Source organism: Zalophus californianus, chromosome 3 (assembly GCF_009762305.2).
Source record: "Zalophus californianus isolate mZalCal1 chromosome 3, mZalCal1.pri.v2, whole genome shotgun sequence".
NCBI classification, from domain to species: Eukaryota; Metazoa; Chordata; class Mammalia; order Carnivora; family Otariidae; genus Zalophus; species Zalophus californianus.
The window spans coordinates 89,360,280-89,382,832 of NC_045597.1; the positions used below are offsets into that span (position 1 = coordinate 89,360,280).

At 39.6% G+C, this 22,553-nt stretch overlaps 1 protein-coding gene across 1 annotated transcript in view; it reads right to left on the bottom strand.

The window, feature by feature from the left end:
* Positions 1-22,553, bottom strand: part of CNTNAP5 (contactin associated protein family member 5) — an 859,701-nt gene that overhangs the window by 480,618 nt on the left and 356,530 nt on the right. The window contains exon 4 of the mRNA XM_027590999.2: positions 8,538-8,685. Coding sequence (XP_027446800.2) covers positions 8,538-8,685 — 148 coding nt within the window. The remainder of the gene's footprint in view (positions 1-8,537; positions 8,686-22,553) is intronic.

The window sequence follows — 22,553 nt, forward strand, 5'->3', positions numbered from 1 at the left end:
TCACAATGAAATACACTTGTAAATAGCTACTAGATATCTATATCGATCTATTTCTATCTTTTTCTCTCTTTCTCTCTTTCTCTCTGTGTGTATATGTATGTATTCATTCTATATGGTAAATGTTTGTATCTCCCCAAAATGCATATATTGAAACATTATCTCCAGTGTGATGGTATTTGGAGGTGGGATTTTGGGGAGGTGATTAGATCAATGGGATTAGTGCTCTTATAAAAGAGAGGCACAGAGTTCCCTTATCCCTTCTGCCATGAGAAGACAGCCATTTATGAACTAGGAAGTGAGACTTCATCAGACACCACATTTGTTAAGCCTAGATCTTGGTCTTTCCAACCTCCAAAACTGTGAGAAATAAATGTCCATTCTTTATAAGCCTTTATAAGAGTTGAGTTCAAGAAGGCAAGGCGGTGAAACCATATGATAGTTGTCTTTCTCTGCTTGCCTTATTTCACTTAGCATAATCTACTCCAGTCCCATCCATGTCGATGCAAAAGTTGGGTATCCATCTTTTCTGATGGCTGAGTAATATTCCATTGTATATATGGACGACATTTTCTTTATCCATTCATCTGGAGGACATCTTGGCTCCTTTCACAGTTTAGCTATTGTGGACACGATGAATGGGTGACAAGAACCCATTTGAGGGCCCTGAGATAAGAGGCAACATGGCATGATAGAAGGCAGAACAGAAGCCAACAGTACTTGAGCCCAAGTAGGGAGGGGACATTGTGGGTTGGTGAGGCCAGGGAAGTATGTGAAAGCCAGATCTTCCAAGACCTCTTCATGCACATGACTTTGGTTTTGTTAAGTGCAGGCAGAAGCCAGTGAAAGGTTTTCAGCAGGATATGGCTCAACTCTGAATTTTATGACAATCCTGCTGACTGTTGCAGAGATAATGCTAAAGACTAAAGAAAGAAAAAAAAATTGAAAGTGGGTTGCTGAGTTAAAAATCCAGGTGATAGGAGATGTAACTGAACCAAGCTGGAGGAAAAGAAATGGACATATTTGTGATGAATTTTGGAAGTAATACTGATAGAACTCTTGCTGATGGATCTGCTATGGTAAATAAGGGAGAGGAGAGATTTAAAGAAAGTTCCCCATGACATGGGCAACTGGTGTTATCTCCTGAGATAGGGAAGTCCACAAGAAGAAGAAACTGAACATGGTTAGAGGGCACAAGTTGTTTTTAAGAGTTCCCTTTGGGATATGTTAAATTTGAGCTATTTATGACATAACCAAATTGAGATATCAATCAGGCAAATGAATATATATTTTTAGAGCTCAGAAGAAATATTTGGCTTAGGATGCAAATTACTTATCTAAAAGACACTTCATCTTTATAAATTTCAGTCTCTCTTTGTAGAGTGCATAGGAATAGTCAGTCATTCCAATTTGAAAGACTGTTCAGGTTTGGAGTGTGTTGCACATACTGAGCATATTAAATGATAGTGGAGGAGGAGGATGTCGATGATGATGGTGACATTTCTAATGGAATTTGTTATTTAATGATGGAAAAGTTGCCACCAACAGGGAAGATACTGGCTCTCTCTCCCAGAAAGAGTCGCCATTATTCACAACTCAGAACAGTGCTCCTCATTCCTCCACCTCTTCTTTTGTAGTCTCAACAGGAGATGAGTTATCTTGTACAATTCTATACTGACATCTTTATTTCAAGCATGCATCTTTACATCAGCAACTCAGTGATGTAGCAGGACCCACGTCTTTTACTTACTTACTTGGTTCATCCACACAAACATGTTTGGCCAAAAACGAATCAAACTAAAAATTGGTCTGAGGGAGAAAACACCCATGCAAAATTCAAAAACCAGATACCCCATCTGACAACAATAGGGACACAGGAGGAAAAATGGTAATGGAGGAGGTATTCAAGGATTCTTATGAGAATGTAATGTAGCAAGCTTGGTTGCCAAACACCCATACATGGAAAATATGTCAGAGCCATAATGAACTCAGTGCACAGCAAGAAGAGGGTATAAAATGTTCAGAATAACTATCTAGAAGGATGTTAAAAATTATTTTCCTGGTTCTCCATGGAATTTTTTAGCAGTAGCAATTGTTAAGAGGAGAAGACCTTGTACCTAGTCTTTGTAGAATGCCATGGGAGAACACATTTGATGCTATTCTTGAACACAGAAAGAACCTGAATACGCTGAGAACTGAGATCCCAGCGGTAGTAGAGACAAGAGCAGAATATGTCTGAATGTGAAAGAGGCCCTTTGTCTGATAGAGGATAAGGTTAATGTTTCCCCAAAAGGCAAAATGTAGTAGCAATATGGGGATTTCCTCTAGATACACACCTACATTACTACTAGTACTAGCTGTCCGTTACACAGACTATTGACTATATACTCTGCTCTATGCTTGATACAAAATAAACCTGAAGTGACATCATAGTCTTTAAAGTAATTACAACTGTGATTTGCAGATGAGAAAACAAAAGCTCAAAGAAGTCAACAGGATTTGCTGGGAGGTACATGTTTTCAAGAACAGACCATTTGTTCCATTGTTTACATCTGAGCACATAAAAGAATCAGTTGCTTTGAACTTCCTTGTGACCATGGCAAAAAGATGGCACTGGTGATGAGAAAGCAATGGGAACTTCCATAAAAAGAGACAGTCACCCTGGAATGTATAAAAGGGGGTGAAGGCAGGGCACACCTGTGTGGCACAGTTGGTTAAAACATCTGACTCTTGGTTTTGGCTCATGTAGTGATCTTAGGGTCCTGGGATAGAGCCCTGTATCCGTGCTCAGGGGGGCATCTGCTTGTCTCTCTCCCTCTGCCCCTCCCCCCACTTGTGTGCTCTCTCTCAAATAAATAAAACCTTTAAAAATAAATAAATAAAAGGGAATGAAGGTGATGAAGAAGAAAAGATTTTTAAAACATTAATACTTAAGGAAAATGGAGATATGTTTTTACTTCTAGAGATTTTAAGGCAGCATAATACCAGAATAGCCTAAGGAGGCTCTAAACACATTCAATTTGGGAACTGCAACCACTGATAATCTCACTTATTCAAGGAGAAAATGTGTGAGGTATTGAAGAAACCCATGTATAAGGAAGATTCCAATAAGCTCATAATTTTTATTACTTATGATATATATACATACATACACACACACACACAAGAGAAAGGAGGCCTTCATTAGAAAGAGTATTATAAAAAAAAAGTATTGTAATTTGAAAAGAATACAATAAAATACAATAAAATAAAACACGCAATAAAAACTTTAAGAAATGAGTGAGGATGGCTAGCCTCTAGATCTAAAAATTAAATACACATTAAATATTCATGGAGCATATAGCAGTTGTCAGACACTGATCTAGGTTCTGGGTAGCGGAAAGGTAAGGCATGATCCCATCTTATAGAACAGAACAGTGATTAGGTGGAGAAGCACCAGGTGACTTTAATTTAACAAGATAAAACCTAGAACTGAAACATAAAACCTAAAAGGGGATCACATGACAAGGTCCAGGAGGCAAAAAGATTTCAAAAGTAGGTGATATTTGATCTGGCTGTTGAAGGGCAATCAGAAGTCAGCCTGGTGAAGGAGAAGGAGGATTAAAAAAAAAAAAAGCTGCAAATATGAAAACATGGAATCTGGAGCAAAGCTCATGTCTTTGTAGGGAACTGTACATGTACACCAGGTGGAAGTTGAATATAGGGGATGCAGCAAATGAGAATGGCAGAGAACTGTGGGCTCTTCCAAATGCTATGAGGAACCCTTGAAAGGCGAGTCAGTGCTCCTCTTGGGAAGGTCTTCGAAGCAGGGAGACCACCAGAACAGCTGCTGAGGTGCTGGCTGAGGAAAGGGGAGGGACAAGCACGGCTAGGGGTAGGCAGGCTAAGGCACATAGGTACCAGGACCCACAGGATCACGTGACTGAGGTTTGCAAAAGAAATCTGCAGGCATGGGATTTTCAAGCCAGGTTTGGAGAAAGAAAGAAGGCCAAAGAAAGCACATGAAACAGGACAAAACCTCCCACTGGGGCCGACTCTGCAATGTTGACAGATGACTGAAAGACAGTGAGGGAAGGCCTGCTTTGACTTCTCCAGCAGGGAGAATGCTTTTCAACCTGGAAAGGGTGGACTATATTAAGAAGGAAGTGAAGCCCAAGAGAGCTCAGAAAAGAGGAAGTGCTATCTCTTACTCTCAGTGCCTTCCTTCCCACAGGCCAGATGAATTTTTTAAGCTACTGAAAGAAAATGCTGGGGCAGAGAGCGGTAAGTGTCCTCATTTCCCACTTTCCTGCCATTGCCTCTTATACACTAAAACAACAAAACCCGGAGGCCTTGCCCCTGCCTCCCTAGGTACCAGCCCCTCCTACTGCCTGGGGATCCCCTCTGTGCCGGGGAAGTCACTACTCAACTTTTGAGACCCAGCTGAGGTAGACGATATCTCCTGAATCTTTCTATACCAACAGTGACACCTGCTTACTTTGTCCTCTCTCTCCACTTGGCTCCCTTTTAAGATTCCTACCAGGCACATTCAATCCTTTTTGGCATGTTTTTATTTACATGCTCATTACCCCATCTTGGACTATCAGCAATGTCAATCATTCAACAAATGCTTACTGAAAGTATACCACATACCCAACATACCTGACAGGCACAGTGACTGCCTTTTCAAAGTCTAGACTCTAGTCTAGTCGGAGAAGGCATAGGTCAAAGAAAAAATTATATAATTAATTAATGATATGCAATCACAAAAAAAAAGTTTCAAAGAAAAAAGTTATACAGGACTTATAAAAGTCAGGAAAAGGTCTTGTTTATTTCTTATATCCCTTAGGGCTCTGCATGATACTTGGTGTATTTTTTTTTCTTTTTTAGGATTTTATTTGTTTATTTGAGAGAGAGAGAGTGAGAGAGAGCACAAGCAGGGGGAGAGGCAGAGGGAAAGAGAAAGGGAGAAGCAGACTCTGTGCTGAGCAGGGAGCCCAACGTGGGGCTCGATCTCAGGATCCCAGGATCATGACCTGAGCTGAAGGCAGACACTTAACCTACTGAGCCACACAGGTAACCCATGCTTGGTATATCTTAAGTGCTAAATAAAGTTGTCAACTGAATGAATAAATGAGGGAATGAATGAATGAATGAATGTGCAGGTATTTCCAAATGTTAAAACTTGAAGTCTTAAGAAATTACAGAACTGTAAGTTCTACCGATCTTGAGCAACATATTCACATGGAATTTTGAGAAAAGGATTTATAAACCCATAGGAAAAAAAAATAGTTCCCCAGAAACTACAGTGGATTATTAACAACAAGTAATTTCAGAAGAATTACATGGTTGCCCATGCTGAGATTGGACTGATATATATATCCATTCATTCCACAAATATTTATTAACTACTTATTTGTACCTAAGAGGTACTGAGACTTAACAGACAAGGTGCCTGTTCTCATGGAACTTACATTCTGGTTCAGGGATTTGGGGAGGCAAACAACAAACAAATAAGCCAAAACAAAAGAACATGATTCTGGTTTGTGATAGGCACCAGGAAAAAAATAAAATCACATCATATAGCCAGGGGATGATGGTTGATGCACAGGAAGTAGGGCAGGAGACTTTAGAGGGGTGACCAGAGAGGACTTCTCTGAAGAGGCGGCATCAGCATAGAAAATTGCATTGGCTGAAGGAACTAACTATGTAAATTCTTGGAAAAAGCTGTTCTGTGCTTAGGGAACAGAAAGTGCAAAGGCCCTAAGGTAGAAAAAGCCTGGCATGTTCCAGGAATAGCAAGAAAGCCTCTAAGGACAGAAAGAAGTAAAAGGAATTTGAAGAGGTTGGCATGGAGCATCCAATGAGAAACCTTACTTGTCAGAAAGGAGTCTCGATTTTATTTTAAGTGAAGCAGGCAGGGGAATGATGCAATTTTATCTCTTTTTTATAAAGATCACTTTGGCTGCTCCCTGTTAAATAGGTTGGGGGACACTGTGGCATGGAGCAGGAAGTCCAGCTGGAAGTCTACTTAAATATGCAAGGTGAGTACTGACAGAAGCTTCAGCTCTGGAAGGCAAGGAGAAGTACGCGGATTTGGGATGTGTTTTGGAGGACAGAGCTGATTGAGCTACTATGAACTGTAAAGAAGTTGAGACTGAGCCCTGAGATTTAGCATAGGTCACAGTGAGCTAGAAGGGAAACCGGGTTTTTAAAAAGTAAAAGTGGCTAATTGAACCAAATACTACTGAGAGGTTGAGTGAAGGAGAAATATGAGAAGTGACAATTGGAGTTGGCGATGAGGAGGTCATTGGTGGTCTTAACGAAAATAGTTTCTGTGGGGCATGCTACATTAGTCGGGGCTCCCCAGAGAAATAGGGTTAGGTGATTGATGATGATAGATAGAGAGATAGATAATAGATATGCAGATATATGATAGATGATAGATATAGATAGATAGATCAGAGATGATGAGAGATGAGAGAGAGAGGGAGAGATGATAGAGATACAGATATATTACAAGGAATGGCTTACACAATTGTCGGGGCTGGCTAGACAAGTCTAAAATTTGTCTGTTATGTCAGGTCAGGAGGGGCCGGCCGGAAACTCTGGCAGGAGCTGAAGCTGCACAGCATAAGTAGAAATTCTTCTTCCTCAGGGAAACATCAGTTCTGATCTTAAAAGCTTTCAACTGACTGAATCCAGCTCACCGAGACATCAAGGCTAATCTCCTTTACCTAAAGTCCAGTGATTGTAGATGTTCACCACACTACAGCAACGCCCAAATTCATGTTTGCTTGAGTAGCAAGACTGCAACCTAGCCAAGCTGACACTTTAAACTGAACACCACAGGTGAACAGACTGAATAGAATAGAATCTCTCTTTCTAATTCCTCTCCTCTCCGAGGAGAGGAATCTATGTACTACTGGGCTATTCCAAATCAGGGGCTGTTAGGTTGGTCAAGAATTGGGCTTTACCAGACCTGTGCCCTTCCTAATATTGTAGAAAAATCTACTTAAAAAAAATGTTACTGTGGGCACTTTTCCTTAAGAGAGGGTCCTTTACTGCCATCAGATTTTCAAAGGGATCCAGCATCAGAAAAAGCTGAACATGCTGCTCAAAGGTCACTTTCATCCTACAGTCTGCTATTTAACTTGATGCTCTGAGTCTTTCCGTGCACGCACACAGAACAATGTGCGTGAAGAACAAGGACAACCGGCTGGACTGGCAGAAAACAATGAGGACAAGTTAAATAGATTGGTGAAGTTATAATATAAATAATCTTTTTAACTTCAGCATGAAAGCTTCATGTTGTACGTAAAAATAAACCTCAGAGTAGTGACAACTGTTATCAAGAGAAGAGGAAACAAGAGACTGTGGGTGTGCCAGTAATCCCGGGATAGGAAGCATATATCCTCATAGACATTCTATGCTTTGTGGAAGGCAGTGTTTCCCTAGCCTAATGGTTTGTTGATGTATCTATTGTATTAACACATTCTTTCTGGAAGTCCTTGTTCAAGATAAAGACAATCATTTCACAAGTAAATCCCCTCTGTGCAGAAATTTATTTTTACTAGACACTCTGTGTCCATAGCTTCCATAGGAAGCTTGTTAAATACTCAGCTTTCTGGGTCCCTATGCCCAGAATCCTAATCCAGGATGTATAGGACATGGCTAGGCAAATGCATTTTTAAGGACAACTCCAGATGATTCTGATACAGGCATTCAGTTGACCACATTACAGAAAATAGTACAAGCATGTAACCAAATAGACACTTCAACAGGACTTGTTGAACTAATTTTAGTGGTAGCAATCACGTGTGTTTATTCACTGGAAGTCACTGGGTTTCGGCATATAAGCAGGAGGTGTCACTGCTAAAGTAGAAAAATAATTTATGATGATGAAATTTTAGATTTAAATATAAAGTGTATAGGGGAGAATTATAGGAATGCTTACATGTCTTGCATAATTGTTACTTTATTCTAGAGTGATTGCCAGCTCTACCCATGTTTACAACCTTTCTTATTTGCAAGATTAAGCACCACTTCTACATTCAGTACCAACAACTCACAGACAAATGGATGGCTAGCATAATTCCAGGAAAGAAGCATTCCTTGGGTTACACTGGGTTGATATGTTCCTTTTCCTCCTCTTCTAGAACACGTGAGGAGGGAGAAACTTTTTTCCTCAGGGTTTTGAAGGAGGGGCGAATTTATAATACCTCACCCCACTTCTGGGAAAGAATGGAGCTCAGGTTACTCTTCTACTTCGAGGACCAATGATGCTCAAACTCCAAGAGCTCTTAACTTTGAACTTTGGGTTGTTGTTAAGCTTTTATCATGTTATCACCACAGAGCTCCTTCATTCCTACGCAGAAGAGTTTTTTACATTTTCAAACGTGCAGAAGCTATTAGAGACTTGAAAGAACATTAAAACAATTGAGATTGCCATCTCAATGGCAATTGAGATAAACTGGTTCTACTCAATTGTAGATAAACTAGTACCGTGTGGGGAAGGCTGCTCACAACACACCAGCATGAGGGTACATTTATACACTTACTATAGGAGCATCCATAGACCTCCACCCTCATGCCAATCTTTCCACTTGGATTCCATTCTAGGGGCACAAAGCGAACGAAGCGAGCTCTCACTGAGTGCAGTAACTTGTGGTGCATCACGCTGTCAGCATTCATGTTTCCTGCAAAGGTCTGCAGAGAGAAAAGGAGGCTCAGTGAGGTCTATGATACTATTGCATCTCCTTCCCATGCCCAAGCTCAAAAACATCATTGCAAATTCACATATGTTACTCCAAGAAAATCCTTATTCTCACATATGTCATATAGAATCTGACTCTCATGAAAATTCTGAATTTAGGGGAAGGAGTTTCCCAAAGAATAATGTATACCCCTATTAGATGCATTCACGCTACCACCCACCCAAACAAAGCCAGCTCAGGTGCTGAAGATAAAAACTGAAAAACAATAAGGGTGACAGCCAACTTCTCATGAGAAATGGTGGAGACCAACCAATGCTGAAAGTAGGACACCATCAACCTGGCTTTCTACACCCAGCAAAAATAGCTTTCAGTTCTGGAGAAAAAATAAACATAGTTTCATTAAACAAAAGCTGAGATAATTTATTGCCTACAGACCCCCACTGCTAAGATTGCTAAATAAATTCTACAATCTAAAGAAACTGATTCAAAATAGAATTGTCAAGTTATAGGAAGGAAGGAATGAAGAGTACTCAAAGTGGTAAATATGTGGGTAAAAATAAAAGACTAGATTTCTTTCTTTTCCTAAACTTCTCAAGTTAATGCACAGTTTAAGGGAAAAATAAAAATGTATTGTGAGATTTATAACATATATAGAAGTAAACATATGTCAATAAAACTATGAAAGATGGAATATAGGATAAATAGAATTACACTAACATAAGGCCCCACAATTTATGTAAACTGATATAATAGCAATTTGATGTAAACCATGATAAGTTAAAGATGCATAAAAATAAACCAAAAAGGTATAGCCACAAAGCCAATAAAAGAGAAATGATGGAATATTGAAGAATAATAATAATAATAATAATAATAAAATGAGAACAACAAATCAGCAACAAAAATCCCAGTTTAACACAAAATAAGACAGGAGAAACAAAGGAATAAATCACAAAGAAGAAAAAGAAAAAAAAGGAATTTCTAGTAAAAATTTTTATGAAACATAATTGCATTAAAAGAAAAATGAGTTACAACTCCAATGAAAAGTTAGAAATTGTCAGGCTGGACAAAACAGTAAGGCTTATCTGTGTACTTTGTATATGATACTTTTTTGTTTTAATAGTGAAGATACTGACAGGTTAAAAATAAAGGATGGGGAAAGATATTACATGCAAACAGTAGGTATACGAAACCTGGAATATTTGTATTGATACCAGACAAAGAGGCTGTATTGCAAGATAATGACTTTTCAAAATTACAAAGGGTCAATTCATCATGAAGAAAAAAAAAAAAAAAACTGAATGTGTTTGCTTCTAAACAGAGATTTGAATTACAAGAAGCAAACCCTGACAGAAACAAAAAGGGAAGAAACACAGCACTGACAGTTACAGTTGACTTTTAATATCTTCCCTCAGCGGGGGGGGGGGGGGGGGGGGGGGGGGGCGGATCAAGATGGAGGAGTAGGAGACCTGGATTTCGTCTGGTCTCAGGAATTCAGCAGAATAGGGATCAAACCATTCTGAACACCTACGAACTCAACAGGAGATCGAAGATAAGAAGAGTAACAACACTCTGAACAGAAAAGCGACCACTTTCTGGAAGGTGGGACGTGCGGAGAAGTGAATCCGAGGTGATATTCGGGAGGATAGATGGCGGGGGAGGGGCCTCCGCCGGCCGCTTCTGGCAAGTGATAGAGCAGCAGAGCACAAAATCGGAACTTTTAGAAGCTGGCTCCGCTGAGGGACGTCGCTCCAGTGGCTAAGCAGGGGATGGAACCCTCGCGGGACGGTGTCGTCTCAGGACTCTCAGGGTCACAGAAAGACCGGGGGTGCCTGAGTGCGGCAGAGCTCCCAGGTATCGGAGCGGGGAAGCCGGCTGCAGAGACGGAGCCGAGGCGTGGGCTCTCAGCTCAGGGTTGCCATAAACTGTGATCCGCGGCCAGTCGGGCTACGGCTCCTCCAGCAGGGACCCAACAAGCGGCAGAGCCGGGGAGACTCCCCTTCCTCCTCCGGGAGGAGCGGCGTGGAAGTGCCCCGCAGGGATCTGCTGGGTTTGGAGATTCCACACGGGGTCAGGTGCCAGACATAGAAACGCTCTATCACAGGCCGGGTGAGCACGGAGTGTGGCTGGAGACCGGGGAGACGGGAGTGACTGCTTTTCTCTGGGGGCGCACGGGGGAGTGGGGCCCCGGGTTCTCAGCTCCTCCGGGCGGAGATTGGGAGGCCACCATTTTCACTCTGGTCCTCCAAAGCTGTGCTGATAGATTGCAGGGAACAAAAGCTCCCAGAGCAAACCCGAGCAGCTTGCTTAGCCCAGACTCACAAGGGCGGGGCAATTCCACCTACGCAAAGACATTTGGGAACCATGGCAACAGACCCCTCCCCCAGAAGATCAGCACAAACAGCCAGCAAGCCAAGACCAAGTTTACCGATCAAGGAGAACGGGAGAACTCCAGCGCTAGGGGAATACTGCACATAGAATTCATGGATTTTTTTTTTACCATGATTCATTAGTTTTTCAAAGTTAATTTTTTAACTGGTTTTTTTTTTGAGTTTTTCTTTTTCCCTTTTTCAACCAACATCTTATAAATCCCTTTAAAAAAAAAAACATTTTTTATTTTTCATTTATAGAGTCATATTTTATCCCTTCATAGTAGTTACCCTTATTTTTGGCATATATGTATATATAAGTTGTTCTCTCTTTAAAATTTTGAGATACAGTTTCTTCTAACAGATCAAAATATACCCTAAATCACTAGTGTATGAATTTGTTCTAGTCTCCTGCCTGATCACATTCTCTCCCTTTTTTTCCTTTTTAATTTTTTTTTAATCTTCTTCTTTTTTCAAACAACTTCTTATCTTATCAGTTCCTTTTATAAAATATTTTATAATTTTCATCTTTACAATCATCTGCCATCCATTCATTGTATCAACCCGTATTTCGGACATATATAAGTCTTTCTTCCTTTAAAATTTTAGCAGGCACATTCTTCTAACAGACCAAAATATGCCCAAAAGCTAGTGTGTGGCACTGATCTATGCACTAGCCTGATCATATTTGATCATATTCTGTTTTTTTTTTTGTTTTGTTCTGTTTTTGTTTGTTTTTATCTTTTTCTTTTTCCTTTTTTTTTTTCTTTCTCTTCTTTCTTTACCTTTCTTGTCCCCTGGTTTCAGGTCTTTTCTGATTTGTATAGAGTATATTTGCTGAAGACGTTAACCTGTTAGCATTCTGTTCTCTCATTCATCTGTTCACCTCTGGACAAAATGACAAGATGAAAAAAATCAGCTCAGCAAAAAGAACAAGAGGTAGTACAATCTGCCAGGGACCTTCTCAATACTGACATTAGTACGATGTTGGAACTAGAGTTCAGAATCATGACTTTAAAGATACTAGCTGGGCTTGAAAAAAGCGTGGAAGTTATTAGAGAAACCATTTCTGGAGAAATAACAGAACTAAAATCTAACCAAGTTGAAATCAAAAAGGCTATTAATGAGGTGCAATCAAAAATGAGGGCACTAACTGCTAGGATACATGAGGCAGAAGAAAGAATCAGCGATATAGAAGACCAAATGATGGAAAATAAAGAGACTGAGAAAAAGACAGATAAACAACTACAGGATCACGAGGGCAGAATTCGAGAGATAAGCAATACGATAAGACAAAACAACATTAGAATAATTGGGATCCCAGAAGAAGAAGAAAGAGAGAGAGGGGCAGAAGGTATATTGGAGCAAATTATAGCAGAGAACTTCCCTAATGTGGGGAAGGAAACAGGCATCAAAATCCAGGAGGCACAGAGAACCCCTCTCAAAATCAATAAAAATAGGTCAAAACCCGACATCTAATAGTAAAACTTAGGAGTCTCAGAGACAAAGAGAAAATCCTGAAAGCAGCTCGGGAGAAGAGATATGTAACCTAGAATGGTAGAAACATTATATTGGCAACAGACCTATCCACAGAGACCTCGGAGGCCAGAAAGGACTGGCATGATATCTTTAGAGCACTAAACGAGAAAAATATGCAGCCAAGAATACTATATCCAGCTAGGCTCTCACTGAAAATAGAAGGAGAGGTAAAAGCTTCCAGGACAAACAAAAAATAAAGGAATTTGCAAACACAAAACCAGCCCTACAAGAAATATTGAAAGAGGTCCTCTAAGCAAAAAGAGAGCCTAAAAGCAGCATATATCAGAAAGGAACACAGGCAAAATACAGTCACAGTCACCTTACAGGCAATACAATGGCACTAAATTCATACCTTTCAATAGTTACCCTGAATGTAAATGGGCTCAATGCCCCAATCAAAAGACACAGGCTATCAGATTGGATTAAAAAACAAGACCCATCAATATGCTGTCTGCAAGAGACTCATTTTAGACCGAAAGACACCCCGGGTTGAAAGTGAGGAGGTGGAAAACTATTTACCATACTAATGGACACCAAAAGAAAGCTGTGGTGGCAAGACTTATATCAGACAAATTAGATTTTAAAACAAAGACTGTAATAAGAGATGAAGAAGGACACTATATCCTACTTAAAGGGTCTATCCAACAAGAAGATCTAACAATTGTAAATATCTATGCCCCTAATGTGGGAGCAGCCAATTATATAAGGCAATTAATAACAAAAGCAAAGAAACACATTGACAACAATAAAATAATAGTGGGGGACTTTAACACCCCCCTAACTGAAATGGACAGATCATCTAAGCAAAAAATCAACAAAGAAATAAACACTTTAAATGAAACACTGGACCAAATGGACTTCACAGACATATTCAGAACATTCCATCCCAAAGCAACAGAATACACATTCTTCTCTAGTACCCATGGAACATTCTCCAGAATTGATCACATCCTAGGTCAAAATCAGGTCTCAACCGGTACCAAAAGATTGGGATCATTCCCTGCATATTTTCAGACCACAATGCTTTGAAACTAGAACTCAATCACAAGAGAAAAGTCGGAAAGAACGCAAATACATGGAGGCTAAAGAACATCCTAGTAAAGAATGAATGGGTCAACCAGGAAATTAAAGAAGATTTTAAAAAATTCATGGAAACCAATGAAAATGAAAACACAATTGTTCAAAATCTTTGGGATGCAGCAAAGGCAGTCCTGAGAGGAATGTATATAGCAATACAAGCCTTTCTCAAGAAACAAGAAAAGTCTCAAATATACAACCTAACCCTACACCTAAAGGAGCTGGAGAAAGAACAGCAAATAAAGTGTAAACCAAGCAGGAGAAGAGAAATAATAAAGATTAGAGCAGAAATCAATGAACTAGAAACCCAAAGAACATTAGAACAGATCAATGAAACTAGGAGCTGGTTCTTTGAAAGAATTAACAAGATTGATAAACCCCTGGCCAGACTTATCAACAAAAAAAGAGAAATGACCCAAATCAACAAAATCGTGAATGAAAGAGGAGAGATCACAACCAAACCAAGGAAATACAAAAAATTATAAGAACTTATTATGAGCAATTCTATGCCAGCAAATTAGATAACCTGGAAGAAATGGGCGCATTCCTAGAGATGTATCAACTACCAAAATTGAACCAGGAAGAAATAGAAAACCTGAACAGACCTATAACCACTAAGGAAATTGAAGCAGTCATCAAAAATCTCCCAAGAAACAAAAGCCCAGGGCCAGATGGCTTCCCAGGGGAATTCTTTCAGACATTTAAACTTCCAAATTCATTTTATGAGGCCAGCATTACCTTGATCTCAAAACCAGACAAAGACCCCATCAAAAGGGAGAATTACAGACCAATATCCTTGATGAACATGGATGCAAAAATTCTCACCAAATCCTAGCCAATAGGATCCAACAGTATATTAAGAGGATTATTCACCATGACCAAGTGGGATTTATCCCTGGGCTGCAAGGCTGGTTCAAAATCTGCAAATCAATCAACGTGATACAATACATTAAGAAAAGAAAGAATAAGTATCATATGATCCTCTCAATAGATGCAGAAAAAGCATTTGACAAAGTACAGCATCCTTTCTTGATCAAAACTCTTCAGAGTATAGGGATAGAATGTACATACGTCAATATCATAAAAGCCATCTACGAAAAACCTACAGCGAATATCATTCTCAATGGGGAAAAGCAGAGAGCTTTTCCCCTAAGGTCAGCAATGGGGCAGGGATGTCCACTGTCACCACTGCTATTCAACATAGTATTAGAAGTCCTAGCCACAGCAGTCAGACAACAAAAATAAATCAAAGGCATCCAAATCGGCAAAGAGGAAGTCAAACTCTCACTCTTTGCAGATGATATGATACTGTATGTGGAAAACCCAAAAGACTCCACCCCAAAACTGCTAGAACACATACAAGAATTCAGTAAAGTAGCAGGATATACAAATCAATGTACAGAAATCAGTGGCATTCCTATACACCAACAACAAGACAGAAGAGAGACAAATCAAGGAGTCGATCCCATTTACAATTGCACCCAAAACCATAAGATACCTAGGAATAAATCTAACCAAAGAGCAAAGGATCTGTACTCAGAAAACTATAAAATACTCATGAAAGAAATTGAAGAAGACACAAAGAAATGGAAAAACGTTCCATGCTCATAGATTGGAAGAACAAACATTGTGAAGATGTCAGTGCTACCTAGAGCAATCTACACATTCAATGCAATCCCCATCAAAATACCATCCACCTTTTACAAAGAAATGGTACAAATAATCCTAAAATTTGTATGGAACCAGAAGAGACCCCTAATAGCCAGAGGAATCTTGAAAAAGAAAAGCAAAGCTGGCGGCATCACAATTCCGGACTTCCAGCTCTATTACAAAGCTGTCATCATCAAGACAGTATGGTAGTGGCACAAAAACAGACACATAGATCAATGGAACAGAATAGAGAGCCCAGAAATGGACCCTCAACTCTATGGTCAACTTATCTTTGACAAAACAGAAAAGAATGTACAATGGAAAAAAGACAGTCTCTTCAACAAATGGGGTGGGGGGAATTGGACAGCCACATGCAGAAGAATGAAACTGGACCATTTCCTTAAACCACACACAAAAATAGACTCCAAATGGTTGAAAGACCTAATCGTGAGACAGGAGTCCATCAAAATCCTAAAGGAGAACACAGGCAGCAACCTCTTCCACCTCAGCCACAGCAACTTCTTCCTAAAAACATCGCCAAAGGCAAGGGAAGCCAGGGCAAAAATGAAGTACTGGGACCTCATCAAGATAAAAAGCTTATGCACAGCAAAAGAAACAGCCAACAAAACCAAAAGACAACTGACAGAATGGGAGAAAATATTTGCAAATGACATATCAGATAGAGGGCTAGTATCCAAAATCTATAAAGGACTTATCAAACTCAACACCCAAAGAACAAATAATCCAATCAAGAAATGGGCAGAAGACATGAACAGACATTTTTCCAAAGAAGATATCCAAATGGCCAACAGACACATGAAAAAGTGCTCAACATCGCTCGGCATCAGGGAAATCCAAATCAAAACCTCCATGAGATACCACCTCACACCAGTCAGAATGGCTAAAATTAACAAGTCAGGAAATGACAGATGTTGGTGGGGATGTGGAGAAAGGGGAACCCTCCTACACTGTTGGTGGGAATGCAAGCTGGTGCAACCCCTCTGGAAAACAGTATGGAGGTTCCTCAAACAGTTGAAATTAGAGCTACCATAGGAACCAGCAATTGCACTACTGGGTATTTACCCCAAAGATACAAATGTAGGGATCCGAAGGGGTACGTGCACCCCAATGTTTATAGCAGCAATGTCCACAATAGCCAAACTGTGGAAAGAGCCAAGATGTCCATCGACAGATGAATGGATAAAGAAGAAGTGGTATATATACACAATGGAATATTATGCAGCCATAAAAAGGAATGGGATCTTGCCATTTGCAATGACGTGGATGGAACTGGAGGATGTTATGCTGAGTGAAATAAGTCAATCAGAGAAAGACATGTATCATATGACCTCACTGATATGAGGAATTGTTAATCTCAGGAAACAAACTGAGGGTTGCTGGAGTGGTGGGGGGTGGGAGGGATTGGGTGGCTGGGTGATATACATTGGGGAGACTTGGGGTGATAGACATATGGTGAGCACTGTGAGTTGTACAAAACTGATGAATCACGGATCTGTACTTCTGAAACAAATAATGCAATATATGTTAAGAAAAAAAAAAGATAGCAGGAGGGGAAGAATGAAGGGGAGTAAGTCGGAGGGGGAGACGAACCATGAGAGATGATGGACTCTGAAAAACAAACTGAGGGTTCCAGAGGGGAGGGGGGTGGGAGGATGGGTTAGCCTGGTGATGGGTATTAAAGAAGGCACATTCTGCATGGAGCACTGGGTGTTATGCACAAACAATGAATCATGGAACACTATATCAAAAACTAATGATGTGTTGTATGGTGATTAACATAACAATAAAAAATTATTAAAATATATATCTTCCCTCAGTAACTGATGGAACAAGTGGGTGGAAAAGCCAGTGAAGATATAAAATATTCTAACAGTGAAACCAACCTAATTACTATTTAATAGAAGACTGAACCACTGTAGATTATATACATTGTTTTCAAGCACACATGGAACATCCACTAAGAAAGACCCTATTCTATACCATAAAGAACCATACTTTGTTTTCTGACCACAATTAAGTTCAGGATTAATAATAATAAATTATTTAGGAAACCCGCAAATGTTTGGAAGTTAGTCAACACACTTCTAAATTACCTATATGTCAAAGAAGAAATCAAAATGGAATCCAGAAAATAGTTTGAATTGAATAATTATAAAAATACTTGTATCAGTATTTCTGGAACACAGCCAAAGTAGTCCTTAGAAGAAAGTGTGTGGCTTTGCATGCTTTTTTACATAAAAATAAAGAAGTCAAAAAAAAAAGGAAAAAAAAGAAAGAAGTCAAGTAAAAAAAAAAATCTACATTTGCATCCCAAGATGTGAGAAAACTGGTAAATCAAACTCAGAATATTAGTAGATTGGATTACTACTCAGTAGTAAAAAATAACCAATAGCACCTACGACAAACCATGTGTTGAGCAAAAGGAGCCAGCTCTGAAGAGTGCATACTGCATGATTCTATGTTCATGAAGTTCTAGAAGGGGCAGAACTAAGCTCTGATGATAGAAACCAGATCAGTATTTCTTTTTAATGATGGGAGACAGAAAAAGACTACCAAGCCCATCCATCAACTCACTTGAACAGAACATCCTTGTGAGATAGAAAATCTGTATTATCTTAATTTTAAAAATGAGACAACTTAATTTTGGAGAGTTTAAATTGGATCATAAATCCTTTTTTTTTAAGATTTATTTATTTATTTATTTGAGAGAGAGAGAATGAGAGATAGAGAGCACGAGTGGGAAGAGGGTCAGAGGGAGAAGCAGACTCCCTGCTGAGCAGGGAGCCCGATGTGGGACTCGATCCCGGGACTCCAGGATCATGACCTGAGCCAAAGGCAGTCGCTTAACCAACTGAGCCACCCGGGCGCCCTGGATCATAAATCCTAAATCATGAAATTATCAAGTTGAGACTGGGTTACAGAGACTCTGATGAAAGTCCAGTGACTCTGATTTAATTCCCATTATCAACCGCATATGTCAGGTTTCTGAAACCAAGTATTGCCCCTGGCACAATAATAACTCCCAGTTTCATGGGGCTGCTCCACGCAAGACACGTCCTAGGCTGGCCTCTGCATATTTTAGCTCACTGCACGTATCATTAGGAAGGTTGAGCCAGCCTCCTCACTAAGGAAGTGCACATGTACATTTAAACTTTCTGAACTGCAGTACATCTTATAATTGTGTAGCCAGCCCATATAGGGTTCCCCACCTCACCAGCAAACCCTGGGAATCAGAGAGGTTAATTTTGAATGTCATTATAGATAGTATTTCTCAGAATAGTTTGTTTTGTTCTCATCCCACAGCAAGCAGTAATATACTGAATTTGAGTACAGACCTTTTCCTGTTGTCATACTGTTGGATAAATGGCATCATCATCATCATTATTATTATTATTGTTATTATTATAAAATATCATGTGTATGGTTCTTGACAAAACTGTTCATTGATTTTGTCCCTACATAAGAACACAGCACACTAGGCAATCTTTCTTCCCCCATGTCTTCCCCTATAGTTAAAGAAATGTAAGGATCACAGAAGTTCAGTTCCTGTGTGCTTACAAGAGAAAGCAACCACATAGAAGGGGGCTCACCAGGGGGAGCATGGAGGAGAATGCAGAAGAAAATGAGAGTGCTTGAGTCAGCATTCAGCAACTTCCACTTAGGCATTCATTCCCTGACAGTAAACAACATTTTGGCTTCTGAATGGAAGAATCATTGGTCATACTGAAGGTGCTGATGCTCTTCGTACTCTTTACTAGGCAGCTAAATAGAGTAGGCACAAACTAGGAGTCTAAGATGGGACGGTAACTGACACTTATCAGTGGAAAGTATAAAGGTATGGGTTAGCTGCCACCAGAGCAACTCACTTGGCTTCAACAAATACATCATATTGAGCCAGCCCCACTGATGACTTGGAATGGCAGCGAGATCGCTATCAACTGGGTATCATAGGGAAGATGTCATTAATTTGCCTAACTGCAGTCTGAGCAATAACTAACAAGAGCAACAACCAAATTCTGTAACCTTGACGGGGAATATCAGGAATCCTCAGGGAGAGCTATTTCAAGTCTGGTGCTCTGCCAAACACCATGCTGCCTAGGGGTCTCTTTTAAAAGAAGCAGTAGAGTGGGAGAGAAAGGAGATGAGCTTTGAGGGCTAATCCTAACCATCCTGCTGATTTGCTCTGTTGTCCCCAGCAAGGCACTAGGACTGTAATTCCTTTGGGGATATAGACTGTGTCTTATTTTAAACTGGAATGAGTAGTGCATGGAACACAGTATTTCTTAAAGTATGGTTGAAATGGCATTCGGTTACCTAAACCAAATTTTGCACTGTAGTAATCTCAAAATCAGTGAATTACAAACAGCACCTTGACATAGCTCACACAGTTATTAGTAAGTTGCTGAATTCACTGAGTGAATGAATGAGCAAAGGAGTGCAACTTTTTTGACTCTTGGTTTTCTCATCAGAAGAGTGAAAATAAAATCTCCAAGGCAGTTGTGAATCTTACATTAAATACTATATGCATATGACAGTATACATAACAGACTCTCACAGATACAATACATTCACACAGAGAGAAAGAAATTTCAATCACTAATTCTTGCATAAAAATATCTTTGTGTGAGAGTATATTCTAAAGCAGTGACTTTATTAATACCCTCAAGCCCCATGTAAGGCATTTGTCAATCATACTTAAATTTTCTGAATGACATTCAAAGGGCTTTCCCAAGAGAAAAAAAAAAAAAAAAACAGTACAAACTAAAGCTAAGGAAGGACTAGCAGCTCAGAGCTAATTAGAAATACATTTTTAATTTAATAAGATATATTTAATAAGGCAGAGGGTAATTAAAATGCAAACTAGAGTTAAAACTAAAATTGATAAACCCACTCAGGCTTCAGTGTTCCAACTGCTATGCAGGGGTATGTGTGGAAATGGATTTCAGGCAGGCACTTAGAGAAAAGGAAATGAGAGAGATATGTATAGGCACTGGACACTATTGGCTAACAGGAATTCTTTTTCTTAGCACTTATTTTTTTATCATTTTTTTATTTGAGTATAATTGACACACAGTGTCACATTAGTTTCAGGTGTAAAACATAGTGATTTGACAAGTTCATATGTTATGCCATGATCGCCACAAGTGTAGCCACCATCTGTCACCATACATTGCTATTACAATATCATTGACTATACTCCCTAAGTGATAGATTTTAGGGGTTTAAAAAGGAAAATCAAATGGCTGAATTCTTTTTGATTCTACTCTGGTTTGTAGCACGGTGTCCATGACATCATTAAATCATTATAAGTGCAGATGTCATATATCTATTTGAACTTCATATGAACAGTTATTGAATTGGGCTAGAAGACTACCCTGAACTTGATAGCAGCATAAAAAGGGCCCCGCCTCTGTCACTTGATCCTAATAGTTGGCAAAGAGGAAAACTAATCCATGCCATTATCCACTCTGCCTCCTTTGCCAGTGTGGCTTCCAGAGTAGAAGAACAACTCAAGCATTCAAGGCAACAGTAGAGAAAAACTGTCACTCCCACTTGACCTTGACCACAAGCTGAGTGGGGCTCTCAGGTGGAGCCCTGCTAGCTAGTTACAATCACACACTCATGTCCTAGTTCCCTTCTTTTAGGAATGATGTGTTCTTGCTCTTTCCAGGTTGTGTGACTGTATCACTGAAGAGATATTTGTTTCCACCTTGGTTTCTTGCATTAGAAATGCCCTCCAGCATGAGGTATGAATGCTTCCTCATTCCCGTCTGAACCCTGACACAACCTTTGTCACACATGTTCTTGTGCAGTCAATGGTCAATTGTCATTTTGCTCTTATTCTCTCCTTAACTGCCAGTCATCCTCTTGAAACATGGTTACTGTGTGGCCAGTTCAGAAAATAGAATCCTATGTGAAGTCCTAATATTGGCCACTTTATTATTAATTTACCGATATTAAAGTTATCTGCATGAAAATCTCATCAGGTATGAAGTCTCCAAATGCAATAACCCATCACATGCATTCTTGAGTATTCCCAGTAAAGGGAGATAGTGAGACTTGCCAGCAGAAGTTAGTGAGTAACTTAGAAAGATTAAAGGTAATGTCCTCCATTAAATGCCTCTCCCACTGGAGGCACCGGTGCCTTTAGAAACCAGTACCCAGCCCCAGGCAGGAAGAGCTGGTTTCTCAGAGATGCAGAACAACATGGCCATGATATCTGGATCTCTACCTTCAACTGTCCCATCAAAAGTGATTAATTCTATACCCCATTTCCTCATCATTCTCCTAGTTTGATGAAACAGTGTGTTCCTCTGTAATCTACTTGCATGAAAACAATCCCATCAATAACCCAAGTGCAAAGAGAGTTCATTGAATGTCAAGAGTTATAAGCACCAGAAAAGGCCATTGCTAAAGCTATGTTAAAGTCGGAGTTGAAGGGCTCTCAAATCACCATTGGTCTCTTCCCACTCATAGCTTTAACAACAAATCATCATTGATTTGATAGAAGTTTCTGATTTAAGTTACTCAAAACTCTTCCTAGACCAACAGGAACCTTATGCATACAATTAGGCTATTAGCTTCCTTGTGACAATTATTGACCTGAGTCACATTTTATAGAAAATAAAATATGATCAACTAATAATGTGAAAATCAGGTATATCAACCTATAGCTAAATAAAAACATGGCTTTTGTCCATGGATTTGGATGATCCAGTCCCCTAATTATTGTTGAGGACACTATGCATGTACAGATAAATACCCTGTTTAAATATGAGCATATCTATATCTATATCTATATATATCTATATATAGATATAGATATAGATAGATATGAATGACACCAAATTCCTCTACCATCATCGCTGTGTTTGTTCATGTTTGTTCAGAGGTTCTACTTTTTGTGCGACTTCTGCTGCATTAAGTATAAGGGGTAATAAAGTGACTGTTGACAACAGTGTCATCTACTTACATTTCCATCTCTGTGTTGAGAGCTAGAACACAAACGTGCATGGCAGTTTGACCATACAGTGCACAACTGGAGAAAATGGAAATACCCACTTAGCAAAATCAGACTTTTTACACTCCATGAAAACAAAAAGAAGCAATGCCTTTGCCCTCTTCCGATTTCCGAAAAAGGAATGAGAAGTTTTCTGAACTCCCTCCTCAATAAAATGGAGATCTGAAACTGGCGGTTGCCAGG